This window comes from Centruroides sculpturatus, unplaced genomic scaffold (assembly GCF_000671375.1).
Source record: "Centruroides sculpturatus isolate CEXI.00-Female unplaced genomic scaffold, Cexi_2.0 scaffold424, whole genome shotgun sequence".
NCBI lineage: Eukaryota > Metazoa > Arthropoda > Arachnida > Scorpiones > Buthidae > Centruroides > Centruroides sculpturatus.
Genome location: NW_019384695.1, coordinates 572,844 through 585,465, shown reverse-complemented (window position 1 = coordinate 585,465; position 12,622 = coordinate 572,844). Strand labels below are relative to the sequence as shown.

Below are 12,622 nucleotides of genomic sequence, written 5' to 3'. Positions count from 1 at the left end.
CAATCAATTCAGTGGTGTACTGTGGCCAACTGGACATATTGAATGCAACTATCTATGAGAAGCAGCCTACCAGAAGAGCATTATCTTCCATCAGGAAATACCAGATCTCATCGTTGCAAACATGGTAAAAATATTGGATGAGCTGGGAGGTCTCATCACATCTTCCTTATTCATCTGATATTGCCCCTCTGATTACCACATGTATTGTTCTCTTCAAAATTCTTTAAATGGACAGCACTTTTTTTCCAAGGAAGGCATCAAACAGCACTCTGAACACTTTTTTGCAAAGAAAGACAGGAAGTTCTTTGAGCAAGGAATTTTGAACATATATTGGCTATTTGTATCTTGAAAGCAAATAAATTTCCAGTAATTATCCCCTATTTAAATAATAATGACATTTCAGAGAACTTTAAGATATGTGACAAAATAATTGTCATTCTAATAATTATAAGCTTGTTGCTTTTTTCATTGCTATAAAGTAAATTTTGATAATTAAAATAATTACATACATTTAAAATGATAGCCCTAGTTTGGTTACAATGCTTTACTCCTTATGCACAATGGCATACTTTCCATCATTTTGCTAACAAAATCAGAAATACAGATAACATCATTGCAATTTTGATTTATTTGCTTCTTTTTCAAACTCTACAGAGTTTCAAACTATATTGCACACTATAATGTCTTTAATTAATATAAAATGTATTTTTTTTTAAATTACATTTTATATAAATTTTAAAAAAATATTAATTAAAGTAACATTCATTGGGCTGCAATTTTCAAACTGCAGACCTATACATTCCTACTATTGTCTATCTGTCCATCTATCCTTCATTTGTTAAACTCAAGAACAGACTCAGATAGATAAAAATCAAGACCAGATATGGAAAGCTTTAGAAGTTGAATACCCCCATTAACTATATACAAACTTCTGGTGGAGACTAGAAGTCATATAATTTTTGAAATTAAAAGTTGATTAAAAATTGCAGCTTGGCATTGTGACAATGGGCCGGTTGAATAAAAAGTAGTAAATACTTAAAAGTAATTAGTAAAAGTACTTACTGTAATAAAAGCTTTGAAGTAAAAGTACTTACTTTTTATGTGTGAATAAAAGTTTACTTTTACTTATTAGTAAATGCTTACATTTTTAAGTAAATACTGGCAACACTATGAAAATGGCATCACCATGTGAAGAAGAAAGCCAACTGATCTTTGCAAATGTTTTAAAAAAATATAGATTATTATTAAACAAGCCACAGGGTCCTGCTATTAAAAGAAAATAAATTGTCTTGCAACACATGATTGAAGAACTGAAGATAAATCATGCAATTGAGATAAGTAAGAAACAACTCACGAAGAAGCTGAACAAAATGACAACGACTTAAAAAAGAAGACTGATCTGAAGCAGACTGGGGATAATCAATTGTGCTAAAAGAATGGAAAAAGGTGATTTTTTGATTTGCTGGATGGAGAGATGAAACTAACTGTAAATTGTATTGTAGGTAAGTAAACAGTAAAGTTACAAATTTGTCCTGATTTAGCATAACAAATCATGAAGGTGTTTTGGCTGTGTTACTTTTGACTAGAAAATAATTAAATTTTGTTAATTACAGTGGTACCTCACGATACGAAATTAATCTGTTCCAGAACTGAGATCTATCATGAAAATGTCGTAAGGTGAATCATTTCTCCCCATACGATTACATGTAAAACCAAATAATTCGTTCCAACATGAAAAACACACTCAAATTAAAGCTAAGTAGTACATTAAAAAAAATAATAATAATAACTATAGTAAGGAAAACACTGAAAAATGCATTTTGTAGTTGTAAATGTATAAATAACCATAATAGAATAATAATTGATTAAAAAAAAAATGTAGGTTTATTTGCACTTTACCTTTGAGGATAGATGACAGTGGAGGTGTAAACTAGTGGTGGAAGAGAGGGAGAAGGAAAATGACACTAAAACTTAACTTACATAACATAATGTAACTTAAAAATAACTTAGAAAAGATTAAAAAAAATTCTGTTGTTTTATATATATTTTTTAAATTTTTATTCACTACTTTTTGCTTTCTTTCCTTCACTTCCACCAGCACTTTCACTAGATAGAGGTCGCTTGGTAGAATATCTATCCAAAGAAGTTTGGTTTTGCCTACTTTTTAAAATGTTTCTAAAATGACATAGGCAAATGTCATTACTCTGAGCAGCAATACGGCTAGTGTGAACCTTTTCAGGATGTTTCTTTTCAATAAAATCAGTCACTCTCTGATAATATCTCAAGATTTCCTTTATCGAGTGAGATCCTTCCATGATGAAGCAAACACACGAACTGAGACCGATGAACAGAAGTGAATAAAAAATGGCGCTGCGAACTAATGTAATGTTGTATGGTGAGTTTTTGTTCGTATCGTAGAGCAAAATTATGTTCGAATTTCATTTTCTTTTTGAAACCGTGTTCTGTTTTATATTTGTGGCATAGTAAACACTAGTATTGTGTTTTATTCCAAAGACACATGGCAAATTTTCCGTCAAATTCCTTTATTAGTTGAGTCGATACGGTACATTGTTTTGTACTCGTTTCAGGCTTTGCCCCTCTTCAGTCAACTAAAATACAATATATATATTTTAACTTATTACAGTAGAGAATTTACATAAAACAATGAGTACATAAACAATATATAGACGTACCTTTTGGTTACACTTTGTATAATTTAAAAACATGTAAAATCTGCTTTAATCTTTTGTAAATAAACTAGTATATATTACAAATTAAAAGGTTAAAATCTTCTNAAAAACAGACAGGTGTCAAACTCAATTCATGTATGTCTATTCACATTTCACAAATCTGACAATGGATAAAAGAGGAGATAGGAGACTAGCCTTTATTTTTCTTATGATAACAATTTTTTTTATTTGTAACAAGAGTTTGTACACACTGCATACTTCAGACAGCACAGAATAAGCATGATAACCATGCTTTCTATTTGAAGAGAAAACTAATGAATTGAGATGCTTCAAGCATAGATACCTGAATACCCAAGTTCTAGTTGCACTCAGTAGATTTACTTCAAGATCCACTTCCCTGAGATAATTCAAACTAAGCAAAGTTTTCCTTCTTCATTTCTGTTGAGATGTGAGGACTGTATGAGGAGAAGCAAGGAAAGAAGTCTCTTTCTCATCTAGAGGCTCAGACTCAACTCTCCTATAGAGACTTAGATGTGACAAACTGATTTTCCTCCTCTTCATTTGACTCAAATTTTCCAAAGATCATGGACACCTCCCAAAAACCCTTGTTGGTGGACAGTTGAATCTCCTCTTGTTTTGATTTGGATTCTCAAATCCAGTCCCGGTGTCACTGAATATTTATGGGGTTCATTCAGAAATAAATTACTCTTTCCAAATAAGTTCTTTGATTACATATGTTGTTTCAACATGATTATCAGAGTCCAATTACCAACATATACATATTTTTGTAGTTCATAGTCCCATCCAATGTAACACAACTCCCTTTTTATTATTTATTTAATTTATCTATAAATATCTATTTTTGAATGATTGTTGCATCATGTGGCATTGCATTAAAATATATGAGGGAGAATCAAAATTTGATGACTCTCAAACTCTTATTAAAATACGTTTATTGGAATGTAACCAATATTATAATGTGCATCGATCAATATTCTATTTTTCTACATTATTACTGAGTTTGTTAAATATTGATTCCAGCACTACACAAGTTTTTTGATACTATGCCTGAAGAAATCTGGATCCAGTCTCTTAATGATGTGCAATGTGAGAATGCTTTGTCTGATTGGAAATTTTGACCTTTCAGAATGTCTTTCAGCTTAGGAAAGAAATGAAAAATCACTGGGAGCAAGATGTGGACTGTAGAGTGGGTGCTATAGTCCCAAGTGAAGTTCTTTGAGAGTGCCTTAATGTTTTTGGCAACATATAGCCTTGTGTTGTCTTTGAGAAGAACAAACTATATTATATTAATAAAGATATTGTCAAAGTTCTGCAAAGTTTGACAGTATGTTGCATATTCACAGCATATCCAATTTTTCAATTTGTATCTCTCCATCTTTGCAAAAATCATGCTGAGACATGAAAGCCTACTTTTCACAGATATGGTTACAATTTACCTAAAAAAGTAAAAATGAAATTGATGATTCCATTTTATCAGAGGTATGATCAGAAGGGTGACTATATGAGACAATTTTGAGAAAAATATAGTGATATTTTGACAAAATTTTGGCACCAGTATGCATTTGCATTACAGCAATCAGAGAAAAAAATCAATGAACTTTTTTGATTTTCCTTTTATTATATTATTCACACTAGCAAATTATAAAGTTAATTTGAACTATCTTCAGGTATTATACATTGAAATAACACAAAACTAAATTAATAAACCAAATACTTTTGGTAACTTTATTGTTTCTTAAGTTAAGGTTTCAGAATATACATAGTGATTGATAAGTCACACCCTATCTTCAATTTATTGAATAATGTAAGATAATATACAGAGTGTCTCACCAAAAAAAAGGAACAATTTTAAACACAGGTTATTCAGTAACCATTACAAATCCAAATTTACATTTTATGTCAACATGAAGGTATATTTTCCTATACAAACTGTTTACTATTTAAAATTCAATTAAAATGCGATTTTTACGCCTACAAAGATTGAAATATATATACAGTACATTATTTATTAAAAATGTTACATATACTTTTTGGTATTTTCATATTCCTAAATCAAATTTGATTTTTTTCATACTCTATCGTATTCTTTGCCTTATAATGACCAGATTAAAATACAATATGGCCACTGGCATGTACTGGTACCTTCGAATAGCAAACAAACTTCTTGGTCCCAGCAGTGTCCACTATCCAGAGATTACACTGTGTATACAATCCCTTCTGATATGATATATGATTGTATGCAATAAGCAGTTCTCAATTTATTTTTATCACAGAACTCTTTTCACCTTAGTAAAATATGTTACCATATGAACCATGATAGTTTTTAATGTTTATAGATAAAACAGCAAATAGAAATACCAAAAGCAATTTATTGAAGAAAAAAAAAACACCAGATTAATTAACCCATTCCACCCATAACCCGAGATAACTCAGGCTGCGTGTGATGCTGTGCAGTCCATATCCTGAGTTATCTTGGGAATAGGCCTTAAGGGCCTCATAAAAAAGGGCCTTGACTTATAACTTTTCCAAAAATGTATGGATCAGCAAATATACATTGTTATCTATGATCTCTGCAAATTTTGTATTATTTTTGCCGAGAAAATATTTTATGACGATTTATTAGTTAGGTAATTGATTGTGCTATTGTTTTTTATGGGAGTTTTTTTATCAAATTAATTAAATTGTTCCAAACTTCTATTTGACCGTTTTGACTTTGGTAAAATTTTTTAGAACACTATTGGATGTTTTCTATGACATCAGCAGGTTTTTTGTTTTTTATTCAGTAGAATTTTTTTCCTATACCTTTTTTTCGGTCCCCCCATATTTTAATAGCATAAAAATCAAAACTATTGTGTTATATTTGAACAGATGCAGTAAGTTAGCTCCCCTCCTGCTTCAAACCAATATTCCTCTGAGGCGTACATGAGAACTACCTGGGAAAGCTGACACCAGCTGTTCTCAAGGTCAACCAGATTGTAAACAATGTAGACTGCACGTGTGAAATTTCACATCTTGTTAAATGAATGAATAGCAATCCTTGCAGCTATATTTTTCAAATAAAAACATTTATTTTAAATTATTTTTATTTTTTTATATACTTTTTTGTAAAAACACTTTTTAAAGGGGTTTTTATTTCACGGGAATTATTTCCCAGCAATTTTTTTGGATGTTAGATTCGCGTTAAGTGGAAATAATTATGTCATATAAAAAATAAATTTTTTGTGGATTTCTGAGTGGCATTCAAAGCAAATGGGTTAATCCACATTTTTTCATGTAATATAATACATAACAATCCATACAAGTCCAAATCTTTTTCTTATATACAGAAGATTCAGATTAAGATAAATGCAAAACTAATACAATGCAGATAAAAATTCAATTACATATTTATTTAAAAAATTATAAATAAAGCTTACCTTTTGTAAAAAATAATGCTGGAAATTTGAAAAATTATTTTGACGAATTATATTTGGACATGAATGAGACCCAAACATCTTTCGAAAAATTGTAATCATAGCAGGTGGTCCAGTCCATGTAGCTAACATTGAATTTGCTACCTATAATATAGAAAGAATAAATTTAAAGATTATAACTTTAAATTTATTTATTTTCTTGACAAAAGTAATTTTCCAGTTAATATTTAAATTATCTGAATTTAAGTAATCTGTACAATATAAAATAGAATAATCTGGCAATATACTACACTATAAGAAAAAAGCTAGCTTCTCACAACATACAAAAGCCCTGATAAAAATATCTAACAGAAAATCTGCATAATATAATTTACTTATTGTAAACAATACTTTGAAGGATAAACAGAAAAACTGACAAGATATAGTTAATATATTGATAACATGCTTTTGCATATTCATCTTAAGCTCAAATATTTTTCTAAGAAATTAAATAATGTTTTTACATTTTATATAATTTTTATTAATTAGATAAAATTAGAAAGTTTAATATTATGAATCAGAGACAAATTTTTTATTACATATTTAAACATTCAAATTTCCATTTGAATCTTTTTTGAATGTTTAAATATGTAATAAAAAACATTTAAGATGAATATGCAAAACCTTGTTATATTAACCATATATCATCAGTTTTTTGTATTTATCCTTACTTCAAAGTTTCAGAATGAAGTGTATATACAGAGGTATAAACAAAAGTTGTAGGGTGTTAAGGGGCAATAAATTGGTGACCTCAGACGTGACCTTGACCTTTTTCCAAAATAATGAAATCCAATTAAGATATTTCATTGTCTCAAGATAAAAAATATACCCTGTGCATATATATACACACACACAAACTCACTTAATCTCAATTTTTATATGTACTTCATTCTGATTTAGTATAAAAATTATTCAAAAGTATAATACAAACAATTTATATAAGACCATAATACCCACTAATAATTTAATAAAAATATTATGAGTTTTGAAATATGATTTTATAAACAAAAATTTACCTTTCTGAGACACAAAGCTGCTTCACATCGAACACGATAAAAACAGTGTTCATTTTCAATTGTATCTGTTAAGGCTAAACGAGAGGCAGGAGTAGGATATTTTTTAAGTGCTTCTATAGCCTGTAAAAACAAAAATCAAAATTTTATTTTAGAACTATGATTCTAAACATAAACAATATACATATAAACTAAGCCTGACATCTATATAAATAAAAATGTAAGGTTCAATTGTTCCTAATAACAAATCTCTGAAAGTTCTTCATCAATTGCTTTCAAATTTTCACACAATGTTCATTCAAATATGGGCATGTTTTTATATAATTGTGAGGGCCCGGATTTAAGATTCGAATATTTTTATTCATTAGAATGAAAGTTAGGGTTAACACAAAAAGGGAAAAACAACCGACAAATTTTCTCATAAAAATCGCTCATAAAAACTCCGTTCCCACGACAATACTTCCCTGTAGAAGATGAGTTAACTGTTGTGTCATAAGTTTGTCACTTTGCCCACCATTGGTCAACGAAGATCATCACCTGTGACGTACATGGAGTAATCTCGAAAATAGAGCCCCCATATAAAAGACAAGTGCGATGGTGACACAAGGGGGAAAAAGTTATTTTTTATACTGTGTGTGTGTGGATTACCTGCCTCTCGTCGCCACCGTCTTCAACAGACTTTGAACTTTGACTGATTTGAACTTTGGACTATATTCCAAACCCAGGAGAACAAGAAACTACATCCACGATTTAACTCGAGGTATTTATCCTACACGCGATGATATGTAAGCTCTCTCTCGCTATTCGAATATTCGAACCTCGTGGTTAGGGGCGCGACTACTTTATACTTTGCTGTTACTTTACGAACTATATGGATTGAACTTCCCAGAGGGATTTGTATTCAAATTATTAACCATGTAGAAATGTACAGAATAAACGGGTATTTTGTTAACGAACTTGGATTGGAGTACATTTCTTCCGACATTTTCCACTCCATACTGAACCCGAAGTCCTCGACGAGATCGCTCGTGATAATTTTCCATCCATCCGCGTATCTATCCGCGATAAATTGATAGATTGGTGTCAGAACCTGACAGGTGAAAGAATCTAACGATCCTTTCTCCTAACCCTTTTTTCCCATCCTTTAGACAAGCGAGACCGGACCTCAAGGTCTTGAGTCGAGTAAGTGGTAGGAGAGGGACATCCTCGTAAACATCCTACCCCCGATTAGTCTCACATAATATACATGTTGAAATTCCCCCCTCATGGAGAGGGATAGGATTAAGGCTTACCGTGAAGAACTTGGCTTCTCTTATACTATTTTAGATGCTGTTTTTTTGCGTTTTTTATTGAATTTTAATAGGGTATGACTGTTTATATGTTCTAAAAACAGTTTAAATCTTCAAGCACAACTGCTATTCGAATCTCAAAACTTTTAACCTGAAAAAGACTGGAAATAACGGTTGAAAATGTTTGTAATAGTATTTTTAAATATTTTACTGGTTATTTAAAGGTTGTTGGGAGTTTATTAGATACTGCCAGATCTTAAATCAGACTAATATGGCTAAATAATTATAAAATATTACATAATCTGGACTAAAGGTAAGCAATTAATCTGCTATTTTGTGTTAAATTTAACAATCAGAGGCTTTTTATTTCTAATTATAGTGATCTGGATGGTTGTATCTTCTAAATTATTTTTGTCTGAAAGCAAAGATTGGTCTGAGGTCTGGGTAATGTAATTTACAGCACATCTGCATAATAAGCAGGAGTTGCATATTTGAATCCTGCTCAGGATCAATCTTTTCTTCCGGAACATTGTATATTAATTTATTTATTTCTAATTATTATATTTAAATTTTTTCTCAATTTCAATAAAGATTGCTACATCTTATGCATGCAATTTATATGAAAAAATCAAACAAAAGAGTTTATTTTATTATTAAAGTAAGTACAAAGACACTAGAGAGTTTGCAGCTGAAGTTCAAACATTGAACTTGTACAACAAGCAGAAGTACATGTTTTATGTTTGAACTCCAAGTAAAACACATTGTACCACATGTTCATGTCACACACTGACTCGTGGGATATTGTTGAAAAATGGCAGAAATGTTTAATGACGAATGTTACCAGTGAAGGTAAATAAACAAATTAAACTATTTTAAAGTATTTATGGAATGTTTAATAAAACTAAATAATTATTTTTAATTAGCGTCGTGTCTCCTACCATACAATAGGATGATAGGACTACCTCATACTTTTGTTGATGGAAGTAATGGCTTATGTAAATCTGAAAGCAGCTTGGGAACTTATTTTTAGAAAATTTACAAACATATTACACTGTTGATGGTAGAAGATGCTGTGAAAGAACAACCCTAATCCTACAGAATTATGATAAGTTATTATGAACACAAATATATGTAAATTCTATAGGCACTTCGCATCACTTGCAAAAGAACTGAATAATTAAATTTCTGGATTAAAATCATCTGTTTCGTTACAATATTATCCATAAATGCTTAAGTAATCATTATTTTAATAAAATACATAATAATTTTAACCCCAAACACAAAAAAAATAAAAAAGTTTAAGCTGAACTTCTACCCACCACGCTAGACATAGCAAATGCCATTGTCAACCTTCTAGACTTGCCAGATTATGGCACTCGACGTCCAACATTCACATTTTTGTGATGAAAACGTCAGCCGCAACCTCTCTATTTTCATGGAGAATAAATCATTATTAGAGCAACCTGTTTTTTTTTTCTTTACTAGAGCACTTCCCACTTAATGAATTTTTTATATAATGAATATTTCTTTCTTAAACTCTTTCTTCCTGGTGGGCACTAAGGGGCCTTTTCAGCAAGCTCATTATGAGTTTGGCCAGGCCCACAATAGGACAGTCAGGTAACGAGGGCTTAGTGATTTTCAGGAGGCCTGACATATCTGAATGGACCATCCCAGAAAATTTCCTGAGGTTTTTCAACCCATCCAGATTTAATCCCAGGTCCCCAGAGTGGTAGGCTGCTACCTTGATGACTAGATATCTATCAAGTTCTTTCTTTCCTGGAGCAATTCATTATACAGAAGTTTGACTGCATATTTAAACTTTTTTCATATTAATTTATTACTCTGCATTACAAAATTTGTACACCATATAAATGTTCATACATAATCTCAAAAATTATATTGTTTTAACTTATAAAAATTAAGAAAAAATAGATGNTATAAAATGTATTTTTTTTTAAATTACATTTTATATAAATTTTAAAAAAATATTAATTAAAGTAACATTCATTGGGCTGCAATTTTCAAACTGCAGACCTATACATTCCTACTATTGTCTATCTGTCCATCTATCCTTCATTTGTTAAACTCAAGAACAGACTCAGATAGATAAAAATCAAGACCAGATATGGAAAGCTTTAGAAGTTGAATACCCCCATTAACTATATACAAACTTCTGGTGGAGACTAGAAGTCATATAATTTTTGAAATTAAAAGTTGATTAAAAATTGCAGCTTGGCATTGTGACAATGGGCCGGTTGAATAAAAAGTAGTAAATACTTAAAAGTAATTAGTAAAAGTACTTACTGTAATAAAAGCTTTGAAGTAAAAGTACTTACTTTTTATGTGTGAATAAAAGTTTACTTTTACTTATTAGTAAATGCTTACATTTTTAAGTAAATACTGGCAACACTATGAAAATGGCATCACCATGTGAAGAAGAAAGCCAACTGATCTTTGCAAATGTTTTAAAAAAATATAGATTATTATTAAACAAGCCACAGGGTCCTGCTATTAAAAGAAAATAAATTGTCTTGCAACACATGATTGAAGAACTGAAGATAAATCATGCAATTGAGATAAGTAAGAAACAACTCACGAAGAAGCTGAACAAAATGACAACGACTTAAAAAAGAAGACTGATCTGAAGCAGACTGGGGATAATCAATTGTGCTAAAAGAATGGAAAAAGGTGATTTTTTGATTTGCTGGATGGAGAGATGAAACTAACTGTAAATTGTATTGTAGGTAAGTAAACAGTAAAGTTACAAATTTGTCCTGATTTAGCATAACAAATCATGAAGGTGTTTTGGCTGTGTTACTTTTGACTAGAAAATAATTAAATTTTGTTAATTACAGTGGTACCTCACGATACGAAATTAATCTGTTCCAGAACTGAGATCTATCATGAAAATGTCGTAAGGTGAATCATTTCTCCCCATACGATTACATGTAAAACCAAATAATTCGTTCCAACATGAAAAACACACTCAAATTAAAGCTAAGTAGTACATTAAAAAAAATAATAATAACTATAGTAAGGAAAACACTGAAAAATGCATTTTGTAGTTGTAAATGTATAAATAACCATAATAGAATAATAATTGATTAAAAAAAAAATGTAGGTTTATTTGCACTTTACCTTTGAGGATAGATGACAGTGGAGGTGTAAACTAGTGGTGGAAGAGAGGGAGAAGGAAAATGACACTAAAACTTAACTTACATAACATAATGTAACTTAAAAATAACTTAGAAAAGATTAAAAAAAATTCTGTTGTTTTATATATATTTTTTAAATTTTTATTCACTACTTTTTGCTTTCTTTCCTTCACTTCCACCAGCACTTTCACTAGATAGAGGTCGCTTGGTAGAATATCTATCCAAAGAAGTTTGGTTTTGCCTACTTTTTAAAATGTTTCTAAAATGACATAGGCAAATGTCATTACTCTGAGCAGCAATACGGCTAGTGTGAACCTTTTCAGGATGTTTCTTTTCAATAAAATCAGTCACTCTCTGATAATATCTCAAGATTTCCTTTATCGAGTGAGATCCTTCCATGATGAAGCAAACACACGAACTGAGACCGATGAACAGAAGTGAATAAAAAATGGCGCTGCGAACTAATGTAATGTTGTATGGTGAGTTTTTGTTCGTATCGTAGAGCAAAATTATGTTCGAATTTCATTTTCTTTTTGAAACCGTGTTCTGTTTTATATTTGTGGCATAGTAAACACTAGTATTGTGTTTTATTCCAAAGACACATGGCAAATTTTCCGTCAAATTCCTTTATTAGTTGAGTCGATACGGTACATTGTTTTGTACTCGTTTCAGGCTTTGCCCCTCTTCAGTCAACTAAAATACAATATATATATTTTAACTTATTACAGTAGAGAATTTACATAAAACAATGAGTACATAAACAATATATAGACGTACCTTTTGGTTACACTTTGTATAATTTAAAAACATGTAAAATCTGCTTTAATCTTTTGTAAATAAACTAGTATATATTACAAATTAAAAGGTTAAAATCTTCTAAAATCTTGTCTTTTAGGCATATTTTGATACAACACAACTGTAAAAAATTTTTAATGTTTCTGCCCCCTTTTTACCTTCCACCCCCTTTTTATTTTTTCTTTTGCACTGGTATCTCAAGTGTTG

General features: G+C 30.4%; 1 protein-coding gene across 1 annotated transcript in view; it reads right to left on the bottom strand.

Annotated features, from left to right (window-relative positions):
* The window catches only part of LOC111627416 (transcription initiation factor TFIID subunit 2-like), a gene marked incomplete at its 3' end in the record, with an annotated part of 72,392 nt that overhangs the window by 29,542 nt on the left and 30,228 nt on the right, over positions 1–12,622 (bottom strand). Inside the window, 2 exon segments of the mRNA XM_023370983.1 lie at positions 6,128–6,268; positions 7,180–7,299. Coding sequence (XP_023226751.1) covers positions 6,128–6,268; positions 7,180–7,299 — 261 coding nt within the window.